General features: G+C 50.3%; 1 protein-coding gene across 2 annotated transcripts in view; it reads left to right on the forward strand.

Annotated features, from left to right (window-relative positions):
• SAMD11 (sterile alpha motif domain containing 11) overlaps positions 1-12,905 on the forward strand; it is a 76,328-nt gene that overhangs the window by 18,504 nt on the left and 44,919 nt on the right. For both annotated transcript variants that reach the window (XM_041460299.1, XM_041460300.1), the window contains 2 exons: positions 5,067-5,245; positions 5,763-5,813. In XM_041460299.1, coding sequence (XP_041316233.1) covers positions 5,067-5,245; positions 5,763-5,813 — 230 coding nt within the window. The remainder of the gene's footprint in view (positions 1-5,066; positions 5,246-5,762; positions 5,814-12,905) is intronic.

Genomic DNA, 12,905 nt, shown 5'->3' on the forward strand with positions numbered 1-12,905 from the left:
AGCCCTCCAGTTGTGCTTGGAGCCCTTTGCCATCCATCAGCCAGGGGTCACAGGAACTGCAGCTCAGGTCTCGAAACCTGCAGGAAATCAGTCTTTGTTACACGTGAAATAAAGCAGTCTATGGGGAAAATAACCATAAATGTTCATTATTTGTACAGGAAAATCAATTTGTAGGCCAATTGACCAAATAAAGTAATACAATTTGCTGGGAAATCCCCCAGGTGTGGCAGGCAAATCGCAGAGCAGGGCTGGAGGCTGAGCTTTGTGTGGGGAACGTGGGGTGGGACGTGGGACTGAGATTTGGGTGGGAACGTGGGGTGGGAGGGATGTGGGACTGAGATTTGTGTGGGGAACGTGGGGTGGGAGGGATGTGGGACTGAGATTTGTGTGGGGAACGTGGGGTGGGAGGGATGTGGGACTGAGATTTGTGTGGGGAACGTGGGGTGGGAGGGATGTGGGACTGAGATTTGTGTGGGGAACGTGGGGTGGGAGGGACGTGGGACTGAGATTTGGGTGGGGAACGTGGGGTGGGAGGGACGTGGGACTGAGATTTGGGTGGGAATGTGAGTGGGAGGGACGTGGGACTGAGATTTGGGTGGGGTGAACAAATCTGGGCACCCCGACCCCGATAATCCTGCCCTGGCCCCGGGGCCCTCATCAGCCCCGGGAGGCAGAGGAGGGCTCTTCATCCCTGCTGGGGCTGGGGAAGAGCTGTGCCCCGGGCACTGACAGGGACACCAGGGCTGGCCCAGAGCAGGAGGTGCCCCTCTGCCGGCTCTCTGCACTAATCCCAGCTGAGGGGATGGGGGGTCCCCTCCTGTCCCTGATTAAACCCATCCCGCCGCGTTTCTTCTTGGGAAAAGCAAAGAAAACCACCCCAGGCTCCCTGAACCTCCCCCTTTCCCGTTCCCCTCTCTTTATTATCAATAAAAAAAGAGAGAAAATGCTGTCTGGGCTCGAGGATTTCCTTCACACATGGAAGAGATTCCGAGTTCTCCCAAAGCTCCCCCAGCGTTCCCTGTCTGCTCCCTGTGTTTCCCAGCCCTACCTGGGAGCAGGGAATGCACAGGCTGCTTTCTCCTGCAGGTTTTTTAATCCAGTAGTAATAATTTTTGAGGGTTGAATCACAGGCACGTGAGCAATCTCGCAAAGAGCTTTGATATTTTCATCTTTGTGTGGTGAACAAATCTGGGCACCCCGACCCCCGATAATCCTGCCCTGGCCCCGGGGCCCTCATCAGCCCCGGGAGGCAGAGGAGGGCTCTTCATCCCTGCTGGGGCTGGGGAAGAGCTGTGCCCCGGGCACTGACAGGGACACCAGGGCTGGCCCAGAGCAGGAGGTGCCCCTCTGCCGGCTCTCTGCACTAATCCCAGCTGAGGGGATGGGGGGTCCCCTCCTGTCCCTGATTAAACCCATCCCGCCGCGTTTCTTCTTGGGAAAAGCAAAGAAAACCACCCCGGGCTCCCTGAACCTCCCCCTTTCCCGTTCCCCTCTCTTTATTATCAATAAAAAAAGAGAGAAAATGCTGTCTGGGCTCGAGGATTTCCTTCGCACATGGAAGAGATTCCGAGTTCTCCCAAAGCTCCCCCAGCATTCCCTGTCTGCTCCCTGTGTTTCCCAGCCCTACCTGGGAGCAGGGAATGCACAGGCTGCTTTCTCCTGCAGGTTTTTTAATCCAGTAGTAATAATTTTTGAGGGTTGAATCACAGGCACGTGAGCAATCTCGCAAAGAGCTTTGATATTTTCATCTTGGGAGCCAATTCTTGGGGCATTTACGTTTGGGTGCCTTTTTTGTGTCCCCAGGGGCTGCACCTGCTCCTCCTGGGATCAGTTCCCACTGGGATCAGCTCTCCAGGCTTCCTCTGCCCTGACACAACCTTTGCTTTCCTCTGCATCATTATTATTATTATTATTATTTTGTTCCGTGGAGCTCTGTGTGCCTGGCAGCTCTCTGGGTCTTTCTGTGGTTGGGATCAATTAAATTCTCACCAGGGGCTGTCCTGGCCAGGGCCCCTTTCCTTTTCCCCTTTCCTTTTCCCCTTTCCTTTTCCCCTTTCCTTTCCTTTCCTTTCCTTCCCTTCCCTCTTGTGCATCTCTGGGTTTTGGGGTTCTTGCCTGGCTGGGATTTGAAGCAGGGTTTGGGTTTTTGACTCCTCTGACCCCACACAGAGCAGGATTTCCCCAGAAGGGAACAACTCCCCCAGGCTTTCCCACCTTCCTGGAGCTCCTTTCCTCTCCTGGCAGGAGGATCAGGCTCCGGACTGCTCCCCTGCCAGAGCCTGCTGCTGCTCCCAAGTTCTTCCTTGTTTTTTGGTTGATTTTGGGTTTTGTTTTGTTTGGGGTTTTTTTCCTTTTTTTTTTTCTTTGTTTTTTTTTTTTTTTTGTTTTTTTTTTTTGGGTTTTTTGTTTTGTTTTGGGTTTTATTGTGGTTTTTTGGTTTTTTGTTTTGTTTTTGTGGGGGTTATTTGTTTTGTTTTGGGGTTTTTGGTGGTTTTATTGGTTTTCTTTTTGGTTTGTTTTTTTTTTTTTTTTTTTTCTTGTTGGGTTTTTGGGTTTTTTTTTTTTTTTTTTTTTTTTTTTGTTTTTTGGTTTTTTTTTTTTTTGTTTCTTTTTCGTTTTGTTCAATTGCAGCTGCATCTCTCAGGTAGCCTTCAATAATCTGCTGCTACCATCTGATTTTTTTCCCTAGGGAAAAAGAAATCCTCCTCCCCGTGATTTTTTTTTTCCCTTTTTTTCAACAAAGCCACTCCCCACCCTGACAATACTTCAGAACCAACAAAAGCAAGGATGGTGTCAGGAGACCCTGGCAGGGTGGGGCTTTCCTAGGGAAAAAGAAATCCTCCTGCCCGTGATTTTTTTTTTTTTTCCTTTTTTTCAACAAAGCCACTCCCCACCCTGACAATACTTCAGAACCAACAAAAGCAAGGATGGTGTCAGGAGACCCTGGCAGGGTGGGGCGGGCAGAAAGAAGTGGAGCAAAACGTGGATTTGTGCCTCCAGCTCCAGCTGTGCCTCCTCAGCTGCAAGCAGAACCCCCAAAATTCACCTTGGAGGAGCTGAGGGGAGGGCACCCCCGCGATGAGGCTGCTCTCCGTGCCCTCAGCACTCCGGGGGCTCTGCGGAGCCTTGGTTTCCTTAATTAAAGAGCAAAAGGGATGCTCTGCTCCCCATCCCAGGGCTGGGAGAGGAGGATTTCATCTCCCTGAGCTGGGAAACACCTCTGGCTGCTGCCGGGCGTTGCTGGGGCTCCTGGAGGATTTATTCCACACCCACACCTGCCCTGGCTGCTGCCCCAGGTGTGTCTGCGGAGCTGCTCCTCCCTCGGGCTGTTCTGCAGGATAATTTTGGTTTTTTGGAGCAGGTTCTGGCTGCCTTTGTGCTTCATTCGAAAGTGATGATGTGTGTGTGCTGGTGGATTCCTCTAAACAGATTAGGGGAGAGCAATTGATTCCAGGCTGGCTGCAGATGAGTATAAAAAGGCAAAAATTGATTGGCTCAGTCTGTTTTAATTTTCTGGGGACGTAGTGAATAAATAAATAAAGAAATAAATGAATAAAGCACCCTCCAAACCTGAGGGTAAAAACACAAAGCAAACAGGACTTGGAAAAATTGTTTTAAGGCTGAAATTCTGGGATTTCCAAGGAGCAGCCCTGCTGCTTCTCCCCTTTTTTTTTGGCTGAGTTTGGTGCCTTTGGGCAGAGGCTGCCCCTGGGGCTCATCCCCTGTGTGCCCAGAGAGGGGCAGGACTGGAAAAGCACCTCGGGCACAAAAAGCGTCACGGGGCAAGGGATGCACAGCTCATAAATTTCGTGATTTTCCCAATTTTTGCCATTTTTGGCCCACGGCTCGCCTCTCCCCTGCTGCTCCTGGCTGCTCGGGGGGGTGCCCCTGCTGGGGTGATCCTTCCAGATGGCTTTAGCTCATTATCACGGCAATTAGAGTGCCCTTAACCACCACCACTGCGATTTACCGACAGAGGTAAACAAGGTTTTGGTTGGTATTTGTGGAAAGTTCTTAATTTGGTTAATTAAAAAAACCTGGGCTCTTCTCTCAGCCTTCCTCCCCTGCAGAGAGCCTGCCCGGCTTTCCCAGGACTCCTCCTTTTGCCAGGCTGGTTTGGAAAGCTGCAATCAGGTTTTTTTAAATTTTTTATTTTTTCTTAATTTTTTTTGTTTGTTTGTTTTGTTTTGTTTTGGGGTTTTTTTGTGGTTTTTGTTTTGTTTTTTTTTTTTTTTTTTTTGGGGTTTTTTGGGTTTTTTTTTTGTTTTTTTTTGGGTTTTTTTTTTTTTTTTGTGGGTTTTTTTTGTTGTTGTTTTGTTTTTGTGTTTGGTTTTTTTTTTATGGGTTTTTTTTTGGGGGGGGAATTTTTTTGTTTTTCTTTGGTTTTTTTGGGTTTCTTTTTTGCAGAGCAGCTGTTACTCCTGAGGTGTTCTGGCATTTTCTGGCCCTGTTTCACACCTGTCTCCCTGCCCAGAGGATGGGCACACAGCTGTGGCCTCCCTTGCCCTCGCTGGGGTCCCAATTCCATGATTTTATTGCAGATTCTGAGGGGCAGTGCTGCCTCCCTGCTTTCCCTGCTGCTGCCACTGTCCCTTTCCAGCCCTGGGCCGTCGCTTCCCAAAGCTTTAATTCCGTGGTGATGTGGGAATGTTCGGTGGGAGATGCTCTGCAGGCAGAGTTTGGTGCCTGGTGGTGCTGCCTCCTCCCTTCCCTCTCGGTGAGGATGAGGTGCAGGCTGGGGATGAAGGGCTGGGAGTGCAGGGCTTGCTCAGAACTGGAAAAACCACAAAGAGAAGTGCCCGTGCTGGGAAATCCTTTTGCAGAGCGACCAAAGTGTGAGCCGGGTGTGACAGCTGTGGCTGGTCAAAAAGAGCTTTTTGACAGCGAGTTTTCTGTTTGGTGTTTGTGGAAATAACTGTTTGGGGCGATTCCTCACCAAATCCTTGTTGTGTTCTCTTTCCCTGTCCCATGCCAGCGAGTTTTCTGTTTGGTGTTTGTGGAAATAACTGTTTGGGGCGATTCCTCACCAAATCCTTGTTGTGTTCTCTTTCCCTGTCCCGTGCCAGAACCGGGGCCGCCTGGCAGAGAAGAGGAGCATCCCGCTGCCCCCCAGCAGGCTCCCCAAAAAAGAGCTGGGCTCCACCTTCCCCCACAGCGAGGACAGCCAGGAGAGCGACCAGAGCAATGGGCAGCAGCCCGAGGTGAAGCAGGAGGAGGACCTGCACATCAGTATCATGAAAAGAAGGTACCTGCAGGCAGTGCTGAGCCGGGGGGTCACCCCGGGGGCTGCAGTCCCACTGCAGGGGGCACGGGGCAGCGCTCAGAGGGGTTTTGCACTCGCTCCTGCTTTTGGGGTGCAGCTGGCACTCGGGGTTTGCAGGTTGGCACTCGGGTGCCACTCGCTGGCCAGGGCTCTGTGGCTTTGTTTGGCCAAGGGGTTGCACGACCAAGGGGACATCAGGAGCAGTGTCACCCCCTCCTGCTGGCCTGGGGGGGCTCTGGGGACAGCAGGAGCAACACAAAGGTGCCAGAGCCCAGACAGGATAGCTGGGCTGAAAAGGGCAGGAATTTGGGGCTGGAAAAGGCAGGAATTTGGGGCTGAAAGAAGCAGGAATTTGGGGCTGAAAGAGGCAGGAATAGGGGCTGGAGGAGGCAGGAGCTGGGGCTGGGGGCTCCCCAGGGTGGAGCAGCGTTTCAGGGGCAGGAGATGAGCACTCAGCCCTGCCTCTGACCTCTCTTTTTTGTCTGTTTGCTTGCTCCAGGATTCACACCCACTGGGATCTGAACATCTCCTTCCGAGAGACCTCTTGCAGGTACCATTTTTGGGCACCTCTCTGCGTGGTGGGCTGAGAGTTTCTGATTTGTTACTGGGTGCTGATGGATGTAAATGGACATTTCTGTCAGTTCTGGGGTTTTTTTTTTCTTCCTCCCTTTGTTCCTCATCCTCCCCTTGCCACACACCCTCTCTTTTGTTTTTATTTTGGGGGAAGCTGTGGGGTGAGCAGTCCCTTTTACCCTGGAAGAGAGAATTGATGAGACTTCTAAAGAAAGCCCAATTTTGCTGTGTTTACTCTGATCCCAAGAAGGTGGAAATGCATAAATTGAAGATCTCCAGTTGCAAACTGAACATTCCTCTGTGACCTGGGTGTGGTTCCTTATCTTCATGTGCTGCCAGCAGTCACAAACTCTTCTTTAAAAATCCAGAAATTTGTACTAAAAACTGGGATTTTTAAAGGTCTCTTTTACTCTGGATTTCCAGATCAGGGTGCAGCCCTTGAGTTGTGGAAAACTGCTCGGTTTTTGGAATGAGAACAATAAATCTGAGCAGCTGGGGAACTTCTCAGGGAGGAGAAAACAGAGCAGGAGAGGGCAGGGTGGGGGTCTGGGGTGCTCCCTCCACTCCTGGGTGAAATCAGGGTCTGCTGCCAAAGAGCAGCCCAGGGAGAAACTGGAGTTTTGGTTGTTCTGTGTGAGCCTGTTCAGTTAGATGGAAAAAAGGGAAATGATCACCACAACTGGAGCAATGTCCACGTCTTTAACTGATCACTGGAAAGCAAATTAAACCTTGGCCGTGGGAATGAAGGTGGGAAATCCACGTGGGCTCATCCTCCAACAGGAGCAGTGAGGGCAGAGGAATCCTCTGGTGTTTAACTGAGCACAGACTGTGGCTCTGAAGCACAAACCCCCGCAATTCCGAAATTTTCCAGCGTTCAGAGCACAAACCCCACCCCACAGTGAGCACAAGGAGCCAGTGCAGCAGCTCAGCACCCATAAAAACAGCTTTTTGCAAGGCAGCCCTTAGAATGAAAACCCTGCTTAGCTGCTCCAAGCTGTTGGGACTCTGGAATACAAAAGGATGGATTCCTTCCAGGCAGAGCCTTTCATGCTAAATTTCAGCCCAGAGCAGAGTTTTATGGCTGTTATAAACTCCTAAAAGGCAGAGGTTTGGGATGGAAGTGCTGACAGTGCCTTAATTAATGGCCCTGTGAGCAATGATTCTGCACAATGGCAGCTGAGGGTGCCAACACCTTTGGAAATTAGAATCCCTGTCTTAAAAAAATAATTCTGAGCTTGCAGTGCGTGGAATAAAATAATGGTCTGAGTTTTATGTCAAATGCATTTCCTGGGCTTCCTCAGCTTGACTGTTCCCTTCAGTTTAGCTCTGTCCTGGAAGAAAGCTCAGTAATTCCCCTGGGGAACAGAAGTTTTGCTTTTCCTGAGGAGTCCAGCTGTCAAAAGCTGCCCATCCAGCCCATTTAGAAGGGGAAAAAAATGCTTATACTGTGTGCCAGAGGAAGGATTTGGGGTTTTCTGTATTTGAGCGGCCCCAAATTGCCAGCACACAGCCCTGTAAAGCAGATTTCAGTTCCAGGTGTGTTATCTGAGAGCTGCCCTGCTGCTGTGCAGGTTGGTGGCTGAGGTGCAGCTGTAATGGGGAATGGAACAGGGCAGGCAGGAGGAAAAAGGACATAAATCAGGCTGAGGGGAAGGAGGAGGTGAAAAGCACCTGGGAAACGAGATGGGAGAAGCAAAGGAAATGGGAAATGCAGTGATTTAGCTCCTGGCTTTGGAAAGGAGAGCAGGAGAGGATTGAAAAGCAGCTGTTGGTGGAGGTGTCAAGGCTGCTCCTGACTCAGCAGAGCTCTGCTGGGTGACACAGGTGACATTGTCACAGCTCTGCCCTGCCCTCCAGCACTGACAGAGCCTGCCTCTGCAGCTGCCTGCTTTTAGGGTTTGTTTTTTTTCCCTAGTAAACTTTTCCTTTCTAATATCTGAGACCTGAAAGGGAGACTGAAAGGTCAGGGGAATTTACAGCAGCGGGAGGCTGAAGGTGAGAGCCCTGGGCAGGTGAGAGCCTGGGTAGGTGAGCCCTGGGCAGGTGAGAGCCCCGGGCAGGTGAACCTTGGGCAGGTGAACCTTGGGCAGGTGAGCCCTGGGTAGGTGAGCCCTGGGCAGGTGAACCCTGGGCAGGTGAACCTTGGGCAGGTGAGCCCTGGGTAGGTGAGAGCCTGGGCAGGTGAGAACCCTGGGTAGTTGAACTCTGGGCAGGTTGAGAGCCCTGGGTAGGTGAGCCCTGGGCAGGTGAGAGCCTGGGCAGGTGAGCCCTGGGCAGGTGAGCCCTGCAGCTCCAGCAGGGAGCCCAGGCAGGGCAGAGGCAGCAGTGTCCCCAAACAGGGACCTGCCTGTCCCTGCCTGTCCCCTCTGGCACTCCCTGGCTGCTCCCCAGCTGGGAAACCCGGAGCTGAGCTGAACAATTTGAGTTTTGCCCATGAGAAGTCGTCAGGGAAGAAGAGAATGGGGGGATCCCAGCTGTTCCCACAACTCTGGGGGACAGTTTGGTTCTTGACTCTGTGGAAGACTTTAATGAGACACTTTAATGATGCCAGCCGTGGCAGGAAAAGGAAAAGGACATTTCTCTAATGTCAGGCTGAATCCAGCCCATCCAGCTCGTTCCTGCCCTGGCTTTGGGAATTGGCTGCTCAGGGAAATCCTTCAATCCTCGTCCTGGCTTTTTAGGGATCAGGCACAACAGAGGTACCTGAGTGGCTTTTCCCTTTCCTACAGGGATAAGGCCAAACCAGGGGAAAATTTGGAGTGATGAAAAAAGTATGACTTAATCTGAATTAATTATGTCATCATGATTTCATTAGCAGCACTTTCTGCTCTTGCACTCATTGCCAGGAAGATTTATCTGGCTGCAGGGATGGGGTAGGGAAAGGAGACATTTATGGACTAGCAGAGCTTCAGGTGCTAAAGGGGAACGGGGGCTGATAAACCAGCTTTAACTTGCATTTAAAGCTAAAATTGCATTTCACATAAAGGTGAGAAGAGCTGTAGATTCCTACAAGAAAAGGGGAAATTTATTTAGAGTAGTTCTGGCCGTGTTTATCCCCAGTGTGCTGAAATCTTTGGTGCATGGGAGGGGGTAATGCACCTTTTGTAGGGTATCCTAAAGGATTTGGGATAACCTGAGCATCTGAAGGCCTGTGTGTATTGTTGAGTCACAGCCAGGGAAGAATTCCTGATACCTTCCAGCTCATGTAATCCTCAAAACAAAAGCCAATCCACAAAAAAGAACCAGCCTGCTTTTGGGTCCAGCCTTGCAGGGCTGCAGCTGGAGATTTTCTTTGTGTGCTCGCTCCTCGCAGCCCGCTGTGGGGTTGGGGTGGTTTGGGGTGTCCTGGACACACCTGGGCGGTGTTGAGGGACTCACACCTGTGGATCCTTCCTGCCCCAGCACCAATGAAACTGCTGAGATTTAATATTCCATTTAATATTCCATCAGCTGCCCTTGGTGAGTGGAGAGAAGGAGGGATTTGGGGTGCTCAGAGATCCCTCAGCCCCTCACATCCCCGTCCCTGGCTGGGCAAAAACCTCTTGGTGTGTCCCTGGCAAGTGCCACCACCCTTCAGGGACCCCTCTGCTCCCCGTCTCTCAGGGTGCTGTAATTCCAGCTTTTTCTTTTCTTTATGAGCTTGCAGAGAGCTGAATGACAAAGCAGGCTTACAGTAAAAGCATCTTCATACTTATTTCCACCTTATTTTGGAGTTGCCAGCCCTACTGATCATTTTTATGAACTGTCATGAGCATTAATGAAATTTTATGGGCGTTTTGCTGGGGACGTTGCAGGATGATGAATTTGTTTTTCCAGGCTCGGTCTGCAGGGAGATTGAGGGCTGTGCTGCCCCTGGGTAGGGTTGGCATTTCCAGGCCTCTCTGCTCATTCCAGTTGGGAAAAGTTGTTTATCCCTCCCTCCTCTTTTCCCCTGCCCTGGTGCTGTGTCTGTGGTGACGTCTCAGGAGGATCCCTGGCAGGCAGGGCTGGGGTGCTGCTGAATTCTTGGCTGTGGAATCCATGGCTGAAAGGACACAGAGTGACCCCGAGGGTTCTGTACCAGTGGTGAAGCTTTAAAAGTTACCCAAAAGGCTGAGCAATAAAAATAGAAATGCAGTATCATATGTGGTAGTAACAACATATAATACAAATGTGTAATAATATAATGTATAACAATGCAGAATGTACAATATAATACATGAAACATAATCTACATATATATAATATACATATAAATATATTATATACATATAAAATATATAAAAATATAAAAATATATAATTTATAATATATTATTTATAATATATAATATTATATATTATAAATAATATACATATACATAATACAATACATAATATAATACAATATAATACAATACATATATACAATAATACAATAAATAATATAATTTACTACATAATAGTACAATACATAATACATATATCAATAAAATACATAATACAGTATAATAATACATAATAATACAATATAATAGATAATTATATACAATGTGATATAAATATAAAATATTTTTATATAATAAATGTATCAAAATATAATTTTACAAATAAAAGTAATAAAAAGAGGTGGCCTTTTGGTGGCTTTCCCTGAGCTGGGTTCTGTCCAGAGCACAAAACCCCCATGGGGAACCTTGCTGCTGTGGCAGGGGGATTTCCAGGGGCTGCCTTGGCTGGCTGTGACAGAGAGGTGACAGAGAGGGGACAGCCCTGCAGGGGAGGGGACAGTGCTGGCAGGTGAGGGGACAGTGCTGGCAGGTGAGGGGACAGCAGTGCAGGAGAGGTGACACAGTGCAGGAGAGGTGACACAGTGCAGGAGAGGGGACAGTGCTGGCAGGAGAGGGGACAGTGCTGGCAGGAGAGGGGACAGCCCTGCAGGAGAGGGGACAGTGCTGGCAGGAGAGGGGACAGCCCTGCAGGAGAGGGGACAGTGCTGGCAGGAGAGGGGACAGCAGTAGAGGAGAGGGGACAGCAATGCAGGAGAGGGGACAGTGCTGGCAGGAGAGGGGACAGCAGTAGAGGAGAGGGGACAGCAATGCAGGAGAGGGGACAGTGCTGGCAGGTGAGGTGACAGCCCTGTAGGAGAGGGACAGCCCTGCAGGAGAGGGACAGCCCTGCAGGAGAGGTGACACAGTGCCAGAGAGGTGACAGCCGTGCAGGACAGCTCAGCTGCTGTCCCCAGCCGTGTCCCCTTGACCCCAGTCCAGCTCGGGTGTCCCTGGCGTGGCTCTGGGCTCTGGCCAAGGTGAGCAGCGCCAGGAGGGGACGCGGGGCTGAGCCCAGGCTGTCCCTGATCCCCAGCCCTGCCTGTCCTGCTGACTCAGTGGCTTTCTGCTGGGGACAGGGACACTGACCTTGCCGCAGAGGCCACGCCAGGGCACAGCCAAGGGAGTTATTCTGTTGCTGAGGGAGCTCTTGCTCAGAATTCCCTGCCCTGGGTGGCTCCTGGCTCTGCTGGGCTGCAGGGTGGTTAATCCTTCACTGCTTTGGTGGGGGAGACTCAGAGCTTGTGAATTTATTTATTTTTTTAATGTTTAAGATTCTTTAAAATTAAATTTAAAATTTAATTTTAACAAATTTTAATTTTTTTTTAAAAATTTTGTTTAGGAAGGCTTGTGTTCTAGTAAGGAAGAAGCTGAGGGGATTCATCAGTTCTTGGGAATAAAGATGATTTTATTCCCAGAGCACTGGATTTGGTGTGGTCAGGGCTGGGATGGGGGTCTCTGTTCCTGCACAGCAGGGACACACCTCACACATTTTTTCCACTCTGAGCTGCCACCATTAACTGGGAGCACCAGGGGCTGATTTCCTGACAGGTTGTGTGCAGGAGGTCAGAGCAGGGAGATAGAGCAGTCCCTTCTGGGGCTCAAAAATCAATGAGCCTGTGATTAAATGGCCCACGGAGGCTGGACACTGCAGGTGGAGGGAAAAGCAATGATATTGGTGATGTTTTATTGCAGGAATTGCTCTTCCAGCTCCTTGTACAACCCCCAGATTGACCAAATTGGGGTTTTTTGTCCAGGGGCTGGGCTGGAGCGCTGATGTTTGTTTAGAAATCAGTTATTAGGATTTTTTAAAAATGCTAACTAGAAAATCTGAGCCCCCTTGAGAGCCTGGGCTGGACCAGCCCTGCCACCCCCCAGCTGTGCTCTTACACCAGGGTGTTCCTCAGGGCTGCAGTGATGCAGCAGCGTTTAAGGACCAGTCTGGCTTCTCCTCTAATGGCTTCCATAAAAAACTCATTATTCCCTCCCCAGTTCCTGCCTGATTTCCATCCCTCCCTGGGGCACAAACTGCTGCTCAAACCCTGGCTCCCCCAGGCTGGAAAAGCCCTCCAGGGCCAGCAGTGCCCTGTCACTGTCAGACACTCAAAACCACCCCGTGAACACGCTGCTGTTCGCAAGATAAAAGGGAAAGTTTACTTTTTATTTTAACATTCATAGATTTCCAAAGGTGGCAGTGGGTTGGAGGGTGACAGTGCCACCTCTCCAGTGACACTGGGCCAACCAAGAGTCCATCAAGTTTCTCTTCCTCCATAAAATAATGTAAAACAATGAGTTATTTACAGAAAAGGTGTGAGAAAGTTCCTTACAGGAACGTAAACATCAGAAGGCTTAGAACATCTTAAAAAATCAGGGTGACAGTGCCCCACGTCCCCAAGGCCACCTCCCCAAGGCTCCTGAGCCCTGCAGGGCTGGGCACTCTGCCCTGGGCAGCCTGGCCGGGCTTTATTCCCTTATTTTGGGAGGGAGATGTTCCCTGAGACCCCATCTGGAGCAGCTCGAGGTCGTTTCCTCCAGCAGCTCCTGCCAGCACAAACTTGGCTTTTTGTGCTGCTGAGACCAGCAGAGGAAAACCAGCAGAGGAAAACCCCCTGTGTTTCTGCAGCTTCTGGGGGTTTCCTCATCTCCTTGGGGTTCTCTGCCACTGCTGGTGCCTCAGGGAGGGGAATCAGTGCAGAGGGAACCTCTGAGACAGCCTTGGAGCAGCCCTGGCCTGGCCACTGCCCTCGTGTCTCCTCCCTGCAGCTCTGCCATTCCTCCCTGTGCACA

This window comes from Pyrgilauda ruficollis, unplaced genomic scaffold, assembly GCF_017590135.1.
Source record: "Pyrgilauda ruficollis isolate IOZ18807 unplaced genomic scaffold, ASM1759013v1 scaffold141, whole genome shotgun sequence".
In the NCBI taxonomy this organism is placed as follows: domain Eukaryota; kingdom Metazoa; phylum Chordata; class Aves; order Passeriformes; family Passeridae; genus Pyrgilauda; species Pyrgilauda ruficollis.